This window comes from Daphnia pulicaria, chromosome 11 (assembly GCF_021234035.1).
Source record: "Daphnia pulicaria isolate SC F1-1A chromosome 11, SC_F0-13Bv2, whole genome shotgun sequence".
In the NCBI taxonomy this organism is placed as follows: Eukaryota; Metazoa; Arthropoda; class Branchiopoda; order Diplostraca; family Daphniidae; genus Daphnia; species Daphnia pulicaria.
The window spans coordinates 4,092,038-4,106,502 of NC_060923.1; the positions used below are offsets into that span (position 1 = coordinate 4,092,038).

Genomic DNA, 14,465 nt, shown 5'->3' on the forward strand with positions numbered 1-14,465 from the left:
GTCGCTGGACGCACTCGTGCGAATTCAACGCGGCGTAGACGACCTGGGTCAACCGCTCGACTTGGGCGATGCTCATCGATGGAAGAGCGGAGGAAGTAGCCGGAATGTTCTTGTTCTTTTCCGCTTGACGACGCTTGCGATACTGGTTGTCTTGATTGGGTTTGTTGTCGTTGTAATTGTTGTTGGTGTTGTTGTTGTTATCTTGATAGTCATTGCCATAGCTGTTTTCATCGTAATAAGGAGTCGTCTCGTAATTATCTTTTTTCCCGTTTTCGCCGGCACCTCTGCTGGCAATTGCTGAAACAACAGCAACTACCACTGCGATGACCACAGCCACAACGGCGAGAACCACAACGGGGGCCACAATGGGAAACAAAAATGGGAACAAGACAGGCAACGCCAAGAATGTGGTCATCATGCCACCCCCACCTCCTCCTCCTAGGGCGGAAGGATCTTCAAGAGCGCCCGGTACCACCAACGGAGACAATGGGATTGGGCAAATGCAGCCATCTGATGTTGAGAACAAAATCAAATAAGATCGTGAGTAAAAAATTGTTCAATTCTAACATTCTGAATGGTTGAATTTTTAAAACACCAGTAATCAAGAGAATAAAATGAAATACCTTATTTTTTTGGACGACTGAGCAAACTGATGTCTATGCAGATGAAGATGAGCTGAAGAACTGCGGTGTCAATCGATTCGTTTGCCGGGTCTTATAAATGGTTGATGGATTAGCATCCCTATTGCGGCACGTGTGGTAGGCGGAGGCTAGCAACCCATGTCCTTGTCTTTTCTCAAAACTTCAAATTAATAACATCCAATAGAATAGTAATTTAATAACTGTTTAAATTTAATTATTCTTTGAAATCCATTTGCGCTGTATGTTAAATGATCTATTTCAATTGAACAACCTTAATGGAAACCTTGAAATTGACTTATCAGCTGATAATCTTCTTGTTGCAAAATGCTTGCTGCGTTCAGTTGTATCCGGCCTGTAGTGTAATGATAATTAGCTGATCAATCATAATTTTCAAATCAGGGCAAAGGTGTCCACACACTCCCAGATTTATGGTGATATTTGAATTGAATTAAGTTTTTTTTTTAATTTTAAATTTAATTTGAATATTTGATCAGTTTGAACAGCTGTTTAATCCGACTTACGCATTGCGTAAGTGAACCCAACAACCGGAAATGAATTACGTATTACCGGTCGACTCGTCGCCCTTTGGCTGTTGACGGGAAGATGAAGGGAGTAGTAGGTGGGGTTGCAAGATTAGACCGAGGGCCATCTCCGTCAGTAGCAACCAACAATGCGATGAAATAATGGGATGGTCTCTAACTTTTCGCTTATTATTCTTGAGAGTTAAGTTGAGACTTGAGAGGCTTCTACCCTCTTTTAATGGACGGGATCATTTTGGTTTGGCTTAATGTTTATCGTATCGCAAAACAAATATTTGTCTATGTTTCAAGTTGCTCCTATTGCTCGATGCGCTGAATGAAACTGCGACTTTGCTCGTTCTCAGCTGATTGTCATAGCAACGAGTAATGATGTGTTTTTCGATGTCCGAGGATGTGACGAGTGTAAGCAGAGCAAAGGCGATTGGCTCGAACCTGCTTTGAAACCAACTGGACTTGTTCCTTATCTTTTAATTCCTCAAGATCTAATATATACTCGTATGAAGCTGGGCCAGAGACGTGCAGATGATGGGGGTGATGGAGTACTTGGTTACACATGTTCGGTGCACTGATCATTTCTCATTTTCGTGGTCTTCTCCTCGATTCAGGACGCTTGACAGGATCTAATCAAATTGCTTTGATGGATTCAATTATATAGCTCTTCCCCCACGTTGACCGATCTGTCGGCCGCTTTCTTCCTCTTATCCACCAACCTGTTTCTTTAAAAGAAATATTTCGTTTTTATTAAAAAGATTACTATCCTACGGATATTATCATTATTATCGTTTCCTTCCATCTACTTTCGATCGTTGCTGGATTCTGCTAAGCCATTTCCTGTTAAGCTATTTCGATTCTTGGTTGTATCAAATGGGATGTTTGAACATGACGTTAGAAATTAAGTGGACAAGTAATTAAATAGATGTTTAACGGGTAATGATTACCTCAATGGCTTTCGGCTAGGAGCTAGTATCGATTTCTCTTTTAAGAGATTACAAAACTTGCCATCCTTATAAATTGTATTGGAATATTCATAATGATGTATTAATAAATGTCCAGCACAGGATGAAGTAACATCACATGCAGAATTGATTGAAGGGGGAATACATGGTAAACTGTACTGTAGATATTAAAAAAAAAACAGAGATGCAATATATATGGAAAAATAGTAGGTCGAAATTCGTAGGACCAAAAATAGGCGAATATATATGCAGGCGAGTTGCGTGCAGGACGACTAGTTCACATCGAACGTGTGACGAGATTACTTGAATTTGGAGAGGAAAAGTCATAGATGTTAATAGTTTGCACTTCCAGGGCAGTAATGCTGCAAGTTTAGAAATAATTTTGGCATTGACGACGATCAGAGTACGGCACATGAATACAAGTGCATGCTAGTGAAAGAATTAACACTTATAAGAACACTGAAAGGTATGCGAGTTTGTATGAATAAATGCCGGTAGGTTGTAGGTTTAGTGGAGAGTCTTAGCAAAGTGATTTAAAGGATTGTTTCGTATTTCCACTTGTTGATGCAACTGGCTAACATGCAAGTCAAAACCAGCCCCAAAATGTGAAAACCTGCCACTGCTAGACAGATGATTCCAATTAGCTTGCCAGATGAACTGATGAAAGTAACCACAGTCGTATAACAGCCCTTGGAATCGAATAGGATATACAGATTAATTACATTATGCATTCGTATAATTTTCAAGCGGACTCGACTTACGACTTCATTGATCGATGAGGGGTTCTTAGTGTTGCAACTCTGGGCTTTGCAGCAGGAATTTGGAACTGGGAGTCCATAATCTTGCCAGTCTTCATAGCTTTCAACACCACAACATTTAAGCTGAAATTTTAAAAGAAATTTAAGATATCAGTATAAAAAGTTGGAATAGTTAAATGTGCTTACAGCAGTTTGCATGGTATCGACAGCATCTCTGTTGGCTTCAACATTTTTGTAGCTCTTCATGCTGTTCTTCAAACCATTCTTGAAGCTTTCTTTGATTGCATCCTGGTAGGCAAAGGCAGCAATTCCAATGCTGATCTGGATAACAAGTACAACTCCCAAGAAAGCTGAATACTATTGAAATCAATGTAACAGATTAGTGGTTTATTGTGTCAACAAATAATCTGTCAGTGTTACTAACCAGGTAAAGAAGAATGGGATTTCCAGATAGTGTGCAATAGCAGGACATCAGTCCTACCAAAGCAATGGCAACTCCAACGGACATGAAGAAAATGGCAACATGTGAAGCAACAGGATTCGATGGGTTGACATCTAGGAATTTATGGACTTCGAATTTCATCCAAATTCCAGCAGCTAAAACAGCACATCCAAATACCTGTACAAATAAAATAAACATTATAAATATCTGAAGAAGTAAGTATCACACAAATCTAAAGTACCCAAAGTGCAAAGTCAAAGAAAACGAGTAGAATTTTCATGAACGCAAGGGTCCAACCGCTCTGAAAACGCCCCGGCATTTTGTTTCAGTTTTACTGACTAAAATACGGACAAAAGGATATCAAAGAATTGTGCACTTAGCTAGGGCACACAAAACTGTCAACTACGACGTGTACCGTATGTGTTTGTCTTGACGGGTCCTATTGGTTGAACACGTAATACCCCATATAAGAGAATCAATAACACAACTGCTGTCAAAATCCCCTCACAGATGTTGTCCACACTTGCCACTAATAATGCTTAAGCGCAAATAGATTTTAACAGGAAATAGGAAGAAAGATTGATCGAGAAAAAATCAAATTAAGGCGCCCTTTCGATAGACGGATTCATTTACTCTTCAAACAGATAAAATAACAATCGTGTATTTTTATCACGAGATAAAAATAAAGCAAACATTTGAAATGTGAATGAGCCGTACCGACAACGTCGGATCTTCACAGTCTAAAATCGAAAAAAAAAATTATTGTTTTGAAGTTTTCCCAAATTTTGCTCCATTTTTCGTTTTTTCCAATCTAAAACTAAATCGAAAATATTGCAGGAGTTAGGCTAGTACAACAAAGTTCGTGCTTCTTAATGTAAGCTTTATTTAGATATACTGTTTAAATGTGATTAACTCTTGTCATATTGCAGCACTGAATAATTAATTCTTAGGCAATCTAAAACTTCAATTTTAACCCAAAGGTCTGTTTTAAATTCCTCTCTCTCATGGTCATATGACTGAAATAGCTTGTCAAGTAGTAATGTGTTTTTGGAATTGGAAGCTCTTTTAATGAAAAGAAACTAACACAAGGCTCATGTCTTATTGTGTTGCCAAGTAACACATGGTGATTTTTCTTACTAAACTTGTTTCATTCTATGACAGATGATTAAAAGAACACCTCAAAAGCAAAAAATGAACAAATCGAATAGTTCTCATGATGATGTTCAATATCACCGAATGACAGCCCAAAATGATGGATTTGTGGACATGCAGGTACAATGTAATAATGTTATAGCGAAATAACATGATTGACAGATTGGTGTGTGTAAATTGCAGTTTGAAAGAAGTTCCCCTCAAAAGATTCCTTGGAAAGCCATTCTATTGGCATTTGCACTTTTTCTCGGTGGTACTTTGTTTCTCATCCTTGGATCACTGTTGGTGTCTGGACATATTGACTCAAAGGTAAATTTTTATTCAAATTTTACAATAAATTTGAATTAATCTGAAGTTTGTCTGTAACAGTATGGAGATCGCACATGGCCATTGATAATTATTGGACTAATTATGTTCATCCCAGGAGTAATTTTTAAAAAAAATTTACTACTTGTAAGTTAGTGCTTAACAGGATTGTCTATATATTTCAGGTGTACCACGTACGGATTGCCTTTCTCGCGTATACTGGATATGAAGGGTTTTCTTTCGAAGACATTCCTGAATTTAATTAATTCTTTGTTCACGTCCGAATCTAAGAAACATTTGTGTTTCTTGTCCCACATGTCTATAACTTGAAGTGTCCTCTTAATAAGTATTTTCCTAGTCTAAAAAATATTTTGTTACTTTATCGTGGTGCCGCGCAATATAGAATGATAATCTAATTAAAATCTTTTATCTGTTTCAAATAGGTGTTTAGCCTTGTAATCACATTTCTATAGGAATAAAAATCTTAAATATTGACATGTTGTTCCACGTCGTCAGCAACCAGCCCTGTAGTCAAGCTTGGAAGTCTTTCCTAGATACGGAGTAGCCAGATAAGTAATTGAAAAGCTCTTTGCTGTGGACGGGGCGGCTGTGTATGCTCCAATACAGGTAATCTCTGTTGTAAACACTGCTCGAACGTATCCTTTTGCTTAGGACCTACCTTCGGGCATCTTCCACAGCTTGCATTTGCTGCTGTCTCCTTTTCTCCCTCATCGCGTACCTTTTACTAATGATGTTCTGACGCACGGTAAGAGAACATGTGCCTATTCTTTTGATGTGTATATATGTACGTACTACGTATGTCAACTGACCCAACTCTAAGACTATAAGGTTGCATCTATTTTTAACCGAAAGCAGTACAGCGATCCTACCTGCAGTCAAGATTGAGGGAGACAACAGAACATGCGCACCTAAGATTAACATCATTATGAATACTATTTGTTTACCATGGCGTGTAGCGAGAGAAACTAAAACTCGAAAAAAAAAGAAGTCTCTTTTTCTCTTCCCACATGACGTCATCTAGGCTTACTTATCAATATGTGTTCCACACTGCCTGCTAGATAGTTTGTGTAGTTCTGGTTCCTCAATCTGTAAAGCGGCGTCGTCAAGGCAACTCTACCTTCCGCGCCGTACTCTTTTCTTGTGCTTCCCCCCTCCGACCAGATAAAGAGATCGTGCGGCAGGCAATGAAGCCGGGATTCACGCTCCACCTGTCGACATGTTAGGAGTTGCTCTGGAGATGGCTGAAGTGACAGAGCAGAGCGACGTCTTTCTTTCGATGGTTCAAGACATCGCAACCGAACTCGACCTTCACCTGGTAAGATTCATTTTATTTATAGATTTCTAAATATCTGAAACTTGCTTCCCTTTAAATTAAATATGGTGTTGTTTATTAATTAGTTGTGTCACAAAATCCTGGTAAATGTCGGGCGGTTAACGGCAGCCGACCGTGGATCTCTTTTCCTCGTCGAATCGGTCAACGAGGATACATTCTGTGATGAAGATGTCGGAACGCCGTACCTGGTTCCAAAACTTTTTGATGTTACTGTCGACTCGGGTATGTTCGCGCCGTTGAGCAAAATTAACTGTAATTACGTGTGTGTGTTGAGATGATGGGGCGGACTGGCCTTCTAGGGACGGGTAGAGAGAGATGGATACTGTGCGCCTGATGCAGTTTTCTTGTATAGCATATGGAGGGGAAATTGATTTTCGATTGAGTAAAAGGATAGTATATGGACGTCTTTTTTTCTTTTTCCTTCTCCAAATGTATACACAAATGCGCCGCTAGGCTGCATGCTATTGAGGGCTAACAGGGGTCCTTTTAGTAATAATGCTGCCGGGGAAGAGGACGACTGCTCCTTTGAAAAGAAGCAGAGCAGAGGGGGGTCGCAATCAAATCAAGTCCTCGTATAAATAAAATCATTTCCTAGATGTAAGAAGATGGAAATTGCCTCCGAAAACTCGACAGCCAATCTTATTAATGGACTCAATAACAGATTTCGATGATACTTTGCTGAAAGCGGGCCTTGAAGCACAACCTATTCCGCTAGGAAGCGGAATAGCCGGTCACGTGGCCCTTACCAAAACAGGACTCAGGATTGTCGACGCCTACCGGGTAAATATAATGCTAATTGATTATTAAGTTTTCATCTTGCATGTGTACATGAGATACTTCTTAACACATAATTTCGAGAGATGAGGGATTTGTATTTGGTTGGTGAAAGGGTGCCGTGTAATGATTGGAGGGAAATCGATTCCATGTTCTATGTACTATATATGTCGTATTTCTAGGCTATTGAATTAACTTTTGGATTGGTTTTGGCGGGCGAACGTCACAGGATGAGCGTTTCCTGCCTGAAATAGATAAGAGAACCGGCTATGTCACACACAGCATCCTCTGTCTTCCCATCCTCAACCGTCAGGGTGGTGTTGTCGGTGTAGCTCAAATGGTTAATAAGAAGGGAGCCATCAGCGGCTTCACATCATCCGACGAGGAGGTAATGAGCTCTCGTCTTGCACACAGCAGCCCTGATTAAGGAACACATAAAATAAGATAGATTTTCAATTTGAACCTTAAACATAATTACCAAATGTGTGTGTGTGTGCGTACGTGTATGCGACTGCATGATGAGTCCCGATGACGTATTTATTGATCCCTTGTTATTTTCGGCCTCGTGTTCTGAGGCGCACGTGACATGAATCGAATTCCCCATTTCCCGTTTATTTTCGTGATCAAAGATATTTCGGCGGTATCTCTGTTTCGCCGGAATTGGAATCCAAAATGCCCGGCTCTTTTTGCGCGTTCAGAATGAAAAGCAGCGGAATCAGGTACTAGAAACTATATTTCGCTTTATCGTTTATTATTCGCATTAAAGTTTTTTTTTTTTTTTTAATTCACTGATTTTGCGTGTTTGAATCACCTAACTTTATTCACGGATCAGGTGCTGCTCGGTCTTGCAGAATCCATATTCCAGGAACAGACGTCGCTGAAAAAGTTGGTCCAACTCATGATGTCAAATGCGCGAAACTATCTGCATTGCCGTCGTATCGTCATTTACGTCTTTTCACCGTCTGAAGCTAGCGTAAATATTCAACAAAGTTCTGTTTGTTTGTACCTCGCTCTTGTTGTAAAGTTGAACTTTCGGGGAACTTCAGCACGGTGAAGAAATGGACATTACCACTGGATTCGAGTACGTCAATGACGAAGGACTCAGTCGAAGCAGTAACCAGAATTGCGAAATCAATTTACTTTCCAGCGTCCAACTTCAAGAATCGCCCTTCACTCACCTTGCTCGTTTTGTTGCCCAAAAGCGCCAAGTTGGAATTTTGCTTTGTTCATCATGTTTCTCGTCTAAACCTTAATGTGACTCTTGAATGTTTAGGTGATACGTATTAATGAAATCAGTGATTATAGCGACTGTTGCCCAGAATTAGCTAGATTACTGAGAGGCGTCGCAGCCCCCATCAATCAATTCCTGTCGCTTCCCATTTACAATGCGCGATCCGCCGTTGTTGGTGTGGTCCAGTTACTCAACAAAGTATCGTATCTCAGTGAGTCTGGGCAGAGCGTGAATAATTAATAGTATTGTTTACCTAGGTGGATGGCAAGGCGTTTACGTCATCGGACAAATTGGCAGTCGAATCGTTCGCCCTGTTCTGCGGGATGGCGATCCACAATACGCAGACGTACGAAGAGGTGTCAAAACTTTCAGCCAAGCAGAAAGTGGCCATCGAGTGTCTGTCGTACCACTCACGCGCTAATGAAGAAGATGTTGAACAGTTGGAGAATGATGTCATTCCTTCAACAGAATACTATAATTTAACCAAGTAATTTATTTCATTTCAATGCAGTTAAAATTTCTTTTTTAAATTCTGACTTTTTTTCCATTAAAGATACGATTTTATCGATTTTGAGTTATCGGACTTGGATACATGCAAAGTCGTTTTGCGGATGTTTATCCATTGCGACCTCATCAACATATTCCGTATACCGTACAAGGTACACGATCGATTTTGGATTGCTCCAGGCGGAGAATCGATTTCAATCTAGGCGTTTTTTTTTTTTCTTTTTTAATTTGCGAAATTGATTGTTATATTCCCGCTGGCTGCGCAGGTTCTTTGTCGCTGGATTCTTAGCGTCAAGAAAAATTATCGACCAGTAAAATATCACAATTGGCGTCATGCATTGAACGTGGCTCAGACAATGTTTGCCCTCTTAAAAACTGGCAAAATGGAACAATTCATGACCGATCTCGATGCAAGTGGAGCATTTTCCTCTGCCTTCTCTTTTTATTTTATGCAAATGAATGATAACAAAAGACTTCTATTGATTGCTTGCTAGTGTAGATTTTGAGTTTATTGGTTGCCTGTTTGTGTCACGACCTGGACCATCGTGGAACCAACAACGCCTTCCAGGTACGAACATTATTGTGTTTGGTTTTGCATACATCAACTGCTGTTCCTTATTGTGTTTGTTTTGCCTTCAAGTCAAAAGTGATGTCCCCTTTGGCTGTTTTATACTCGACTTCAACCATGGAACATCACCATTTGGATCAATGCACTATGATCCTTAGCGACGATTCCAATAATATCCTACAAGTACGATTTCTGTTTGCTTCGTATTCACTTTGACAAATGCAATTTTAAGGCTTTGCGGTTCTTTTGTAGTCGCTTTCACCAGAGCAATATAGGCAATCCGTTCACATGATTGAGCATGCTATCCTTTCAACCGATTTGGCTGTTTACTTTCGAAAGAAGAATAGATTTATCACCATGGTAGAAAACGGAGAATTCAATTGGCAAGATCCTGACCAGAAATCAAGTAAAGCGAGCAATTCTTATACGATTATTAGGCATTGCCACAAGCTTAACTTCTAAAACCCATTTATTTTTGCGTGTGCATAGTGCTTTGCGGAATGATGATGACTGGATGCGATGTCGGTGCCATTGCCAAGCCGTGGTCCATTCAACATCGAATTGCCAAACTAGTCGCGGAAGAGTTTTTCGAGCAGGGCGATATGGAGAAACTGCAACTCAATGAAACACCTATTGTAATTTTATCTTTTAAACGGATTTGTGATAACTTATTAAATCTTTTGTCCTCATTCAGGCCATGTTCGATAGAGACGAGAAAGATAATCTACCGAAAATGCAGATTGGATTTATCGACTCGATATGTCTGCCTCTCTACAGGGTAAAATGTTGAATGCGAGCTATTGTAATTGAATTCTTAACATTCCCTATTTTTATAAAAGGCACTTTCGGAATCGTTCCCTTGGGTCAAACCAGTTTACGAGACATGCTTGAGCAACCGAGAGCAATGGAAGAAACTGTCTGATCTCGTCGATATGGGTTTGACGTGGATCGATCACCCGTTCATCGAGAAACCCGTAGAACACATTGTCGGTAAGTAAATAATCCTTAACTATTTTAAAATGGCCGAATAAAAATGTCAATATATTGATCTTGCAGGAAGCAAAGAGAAAGAGAAGATCCCGTTGATTGTGACGGATTTGAGTGCTTCAAACCAATTGGTAATTTGAAAATAAAAAAAAAAAATTTAAGAATCTTTTCTTTAATACTCCTGATAATTCAAGGTGGGAAAAAGTGGCAACCGTTACGACATGGACCATTTAAAATTGGAGCAGCCCAAATCAATACTAAAGTCGCCCAGCAAGATCATAACGAAATCGATACTCAAATTACCGAAGAACGTCCCTGCCTCGGGATCAGCTCCTGTTAGCCCTCACCAAGAACCCTCTAAACATTTGACTCGGATGCGTTCAATGAGCCTCAATAGCCCCACTGAGTTGGTCGATATCAAACCCCTGAGACCTAGTCGCGATTATACTAGTAAATTGTGTAGCATTTCTTGATTCCATCAACCCGTAAAAACTAAAAAGCTCTGATAGACACATCGCTGAGCGGGTGGTACGTATGTAATAATAAAATTCTGGATTAACATTACAAAAAAAGTTTAGTAAAAATTTAACATTTTGTGAAAGGTAAAAACGAAAATACTGAAATGAATATTTTTAATAGTAGTGAGTATGTCACTGAAAATATTTGTTTGTAAGTTAAACGTTTATGATGACGACAAACCGGAAGAAGATAAAAATAAATCATCCAAATTCTTTGAGTGATGAAGAGTTGAAGACGTTCGCAAGCTCGTAGAGCAGTTGCGCGTTAGGATAGAAGAGGTATACGTTATGTTTATTCTATATTTGACTATACGTAGTTAACGTAGGGTCACCAACTATTTCTTCTTGCAACGACGAACTCTTTGGCAACAACGAACGGCACTTGAACTCAATGTAGTTAGTAAATAGTTAGCGAGCTTTTCCATCCCATCTTGGAAATGCAGCTGATGCTCCGTCGGATGAACTTCAATTGCTGTTTGCAGATAAATTACAAATAACTGTCAGTGAACTGAGAGGCATCAGTTTGGCTTTACCGTGAAGACACAGTTACACCATGCAGGTAAGCCACGTAGGCTTCAAAGAAGTGTCGGTGGTTAACTGATAAGATCAGCTTTGCGTTTCATAGAAAAGTGGCTTTCATCACAAACGACATATCCCGAATGCCAACCAGATTAGTTGGAAGAGTCCTAGTCGCATATCAATACGTGTCCGGACTGAATATTTTCGTTTCTTATTTTCGACGGATTAAAGTTAAGTGTTATTCATTAGAAAATAGGGCAAATGCAGTTTAAAAGAAATAGCTGGAAATCTCTCAACCAAGATGATTTATATTTGTTTCAAATTATTATTGCGGAATGTGCCAGTTTATGTATTATAAACTTGTTGGACGACTTTCTGAACTTATTCTTACATCCCGTCAACATTAATCAACGTACAGGTGACGTCTACTATTTGTTTTTCGCGTTTACCTAAAAAACCAATAGATCTCAATTCCCTCAAAAAGATCTAAAATCTCTTTTAATGCATCAAGCATAATATTTTAACTATCGACTGGCCTATAGGTTTCCAAACGATGTCAATGCGTGTGGTGGTACCATACACTTAACCCAGAAAAAATGGGCGAACGAAAACATCTGACTACTACACCAAAGTAAAGAAAGAAAACCAAGACAGATGGCCATTCTCCTGAGCGTGATTCTCCTTTTATTTATTTATTTTTGCAGAAAATTGGACTTTGATGAATGAGCCGAGTCCGGAACGAATAGTAAAATTTTGATACTCCAACCAACTTATCAATCGGATGTCCCGCTGGTTATATTTTTACCGTTCTTTTTATTGGTGTGTGTGTGTGTGTGTCTAAGAAGGCTAACATTTTATTTATTTTTTAGTTGAGATTGAGGGCTGGCAAGAAAAGTTTACGCAGTAATGGGTCGCGGTGGCAACCACCCGCTATGTAAATACGCCGTAAAGGTAACAAAACAAAAATTTCGGCTTTTCTTTCTCAGTCATTTCCTACGTGAATTCTAGTAGCGTTCAAGTATTTTAAGAGACCCCCCCCCCCCGCCCGACTCTATCGACGATTTTCGTCAAACAGCTGTTTGCCTTTTTCTATAACTCTTTTTTTGTTACGTAATAATTACTCGTCGTTTGATTTGTGATTGGCTTCTGTGATGCGTCTAGACTCTTTTCGTCTCACATTTTTCGCATACGTCGCATTTCCAGGCTGTGAATTAACTGCGAAGACCCCTCCGTATTCATTTGGAATTAAATTTTTTTTTTTTTTTGGAGGGGGGGGGGGGGAAATTTCCCACAGCGTGGATTAATGGCGCGTGACAGGAACACAAATTTTTTGAAGGCCTCAAAGTGGTTTCTGTTTTTGTTTTTTTGTTTTTTTTTTTGCGACGAAGAACCGCATCATTAAATTCATTATGTTTACTCAGAAGTAAATATCAATCTAGGCCATTCGGAGAAAAATAGCCAAGAGAAAAGTTCAAGACCATCAAGTGCAGACGCGCAGACGGAGGCTGGTTGTTGTTTTGTAATGGAACCATTTGCCGCCGCTGCTGCTGCTGTTTTTAGCACCGTACAGCCCACCCGGTTAGACCCCAAAAAGTTTTTTTCACTCGGTCAAGACCCTCGTTTACCTTCTTCTTCTTCTTTGATTTTTTTTCTTTCTTAGACATAATCTCACCATACATACGTACAACTGAAAACGGGAATTGTTTGTCCAGGTTTATTTTTAACTTATTGGGTTGATTTGTGTTTCTAATTAAAATTGGAAATTTCGAACAGTTCTCGGAATGATTTGTGCATTTCCTATTTGGGTAGACTGTAGAGTTTGCTATCGAACAATATGTTTAAAGACACCCTATGCCCGCTGAGATGGGCCGCTCCCATTCGACTTTGCGGAATGGCGACACCTGAGAATGAATTTCCTGGATTTCAAAGAAGACAAACATCGACAGAAAGAATTAAGACATTCCGATCCCGAGAAATTTTGATTTCTATCTTCCCCCTTTTTTAAAATTATTATTGTTTATCTTTTTTATTTTAAAAATGTCGCCGAATGTCCTATGAAACCACCTCACCTTTATTTTATTGAATTGAATCGATCCACGACCTTAAGAAAGAGTCAATTCTGTTAACTATTTGTGCACACAAATTCGCTCCATCACCTTGTAGTTGGCCAATCATTTCCGTGCATGACGACACCAACATTTCTCGGTATTTATAAAACGTTTACAAGCCGGAAGGTACATTATTAATTTTTGTCTGTTATCGTCAGCAGATCAGACGCGAATCGAATGGACCGAGATCATCAATCTTATTCCGTAGTTGAATATTACAGCGCTCACGTTATGGCGGCAAGTTTATTTTTTTGAAAAAAGAAGAAGAAGACTGGAGCCACCGAGAAATGGACGCAGCAGAAGGGAACGGCGGATTGCCGAGGGGCGATTGTCCTTGAATTTATATAGCCAAACACTAACGGGAAGGTCTATGCACACGCACAAGAGAGTGACCATGTGTGTGTGTGTGTGAGCTGGAGAAGATCCAACCCAAAAAGACAAGGAGGTTCATCTCCGTAGGGAGGGAAGAGTTGAACGTCTTTTTAAAAGAAAAAACCAGTCGGGTCCGTCGTCTTTCGTCTCAGTCAGCTTTGGCCGTCTGAACGATACACAACTCCTTCCGAGAGAAATTTTGTGTTTTTCCAGCATTCCGTCCGTCACGAGGAATTCGTACCTTTCCGTCGTGGGAAGTTTGGAACAGCTGACGCGGATTTCTGTTCTAGTGCGACGCCCGTCGACGATGGAATCGCAAATCAGCGCACGGCAGACGATGCTGGAGAAGATGAAACGGCCGTTCGTCAACAACCGCAGGTTCAACCGCTACTGGAACAGCGTCCAGCTCAATCTGACCCACAATTCCGGATATTACGCCTTGGTTTCGTCGCTCATGTGCCTGTGTCTCATCGGACTCCGCTCCAACGGCGAATATCACGATCACGACGAAATCGATTCCCAACTGCACTACAGTTTCCACAACTGGGAACCAAAGGTAATTGTTCACTCGTCGTTCAACGACCTTTTCACCGTTTCATTCACTGAATTAAGTATTTCTCGGGTTGTTATTTTGTTGCAGAAACCGATGGAAATGCACCCGCGTTAACGGGTGAGTTATTTCTAAATAGAATTTCAGCTGATAACAAACGCTTCGAATGCCTTTTATGTCATA

General features: G+C 40.0%; 3 protein-coding genes and 1 long non-coding RNA gene across 13 annotated transcripts; 3 read left to right on the top strand and 1 right to left on the bottom strand.

The window, feature by feature from the left end:
* Window positions 1–1,171: 1,171 nt before the first annotated feature.
* LOC124315820 lies at window positions 1,172–2,453 on the top strand. The gene is made up of 2 exons (XR_006911715.1): window positions 1,172–1,582; window positions 1,661–2,453. It is a non-coding gene; the product is annotated as an uncharacterized LOC124315820 (long non-coding RNA).
* On the bottom strand, window positions 2,176–3,903 carry LOC124315567 (tetraspanin-6-like). The gene is made up of 6 exons (XM_046781336.1): window positions 3,752–3,903; window positions 3,578–3,674; window positions 3,319–3,513; window positions 3,081–3,251; window positions 2,898–3,017; window positions 2,176–2,825 (listed from the first exon to the last, which is right to left on the bottom strand). The coding sequence occupies exons 2-6, from the start codon at window positions 3,653–3,655 to the stop codon at window positions 2,670–2,672; spliced, it is 720 nt and encodes a 239-aa protein (XP_046637292.1). The 5' UTR covers window positions 3,656–3,674; window positions 3,752–3,903; the 3' UTR covers window positions 2,176–2,669.
* A 146-nt stretch (window positions 3,904–4,049) lies between these two features.
* On the top strand, window positions 4,050–5,210 carry LOC124315669 (transmembrane protein 230-like). 9 transcript variants are annotated; one of them, XM_046781482.1, is made up of 6 exons: window positions 4,059–4,210; window positions 4,266–4,316; window positions 4,498–4,608; window positions 4,672–4,797; window positions 4,858–4,914; window positions 4,980–5,210. In XM_046781482.1, exons 3-6 carry the CDS (start codon window positions 4,498–4,500, stop codon window positions 5,058–5,060), a joined length of 375 nt encoding a protein of 124 aa, XP_046637438.1. In that variant the 5' UTR covers window positions 4,059–4,210; window positions 4,266–4,316; the 3' UTR covers window positions 5,061–5,210. The 9 variants fall into 9 exon arrangements, with proteins under 9 accessions (XP_046637436.1, XP_046637438.1, XP_046637439.1 ...); XM_046781483.1 differs by having other exon boundaries at window positions 4,266–4,313; window positions 4,496–4,608; XM_046781484.1 differs by having other exon boundaries at window positions 4,287–4,316.
* A 184-nt stretch (window positions 5,211–5,394) lies between these two features.
* On the top strand, window positions 5,395–10,794 carry LOC124315147 (cGMP-specific 3',5'-cyclic phosphodiesterase-like). 2 transcript variants are annotated; one of them, XM_046780606.1, is made up of 19 exons: window positions 5,395–6,130; window positions 6,214–6,370; window positions 6,810–6,928; window positions 7,152–7,310; window positions 7,552–7,641; window positions 7,755–7,895; window positions 7,969–8,130; window positions 8,196–8,351; window positions 8,411–8,640; window positions 8,707–8,812; window positions 8,927–9,070; window positions 9,160–9,228; window positions 9,301–9,411; window positions 9,481–9,634; window positions 9,718–9,863; window positions 9,923–10,006; window positions 10,068–10,218; window positions 10,285–10,346; window positions 10,410–10,794. In XM_046780606.1, exons 1-19 carry the CDS (start codon window positions 6,032–6,034, stop codon window positions 10,686–10,688), a joined length of 2,619 nt encoding a protein of 872 aa, XP_046636562.1. In that variant the 5' UTR covers window positions 5,395–6,031; the 3' UTR covers window positions 10,689–10,794. The 2 variants fall into 2 exon arrangements, with proteins under 2 accessions (XP_046636562.1, XP_046636563.1); XM_046780607.1 differs by lacking the exons at window positions 5,395–6,130; window positions 6,214–6,370 and adding an exon at window positions 6,410–6,745.
* The last annotated feature ends 3,671 nt before the right edge of the window (window positions 10,795–14,465 follow it).

Coding starts and splice junctions, on each gene's coding strand:
- LOC124315567 (XM_046781336.1), bottom strand. CDS start 3,655: ATGCCGGGGCGTTTTCAGAGCGGTTGGACCCTTGCGTTCATGAAAATT. Junction 3,514..3,577: donor TCTTTGACTTTGCACTTTGG/GTACTTTAGATT, acceptor TTATTTGTACAG/GTATTTGGATGTGCTGTTTT. Junction 3,252..3,318: donor ATCCCATTCTTCTTTACCTG/GTTAGTAACACT, acceptor TGATTTCAATAG/TATTCAGCTTTCTTGGGAGT.
- LOC124315669 (XM_046781480.1), top strand. CDS start 4,498: ATGATTAAAAGAACACCTCAAAAGCAAAAAATGAACAAATCGAATAGT. Junction 4,609..4,671: donor ATGGATTTGTGGACATGCAG/GTACAATGTAAT, acceptor TGTAAATTGCAG/TTTGAAAGAAGTTCCCCTCA. Junction 4,915..4,979: donor TAATTATGTTCATCCCAGGA/GTAATTTTTAAA, acceptor TATATATTTCAG/GTGTACCACGTACGGATTGC.
- LOC124315147 (XM_046780606.1), top strand. CDS start 6,032: ATGTTAGGAGTTGCTCTGGAGATGGCTGAAGTGACAGAGCAGAGCGAC. Junction 8,352..8,410: donor TGGTCCAGTTACTCAACAAA/GTATCGTATCTC, acceptor TTGTTTACCTAG/GTGGATGGCAAGGCGTTTAC. Junction 9,864..9,922: donor AACTCAATGAAACACCTATT/GTAATTTTATCT, acceptor GTCCTCATTCAG/GCCATGTTCGATAGAGACGA.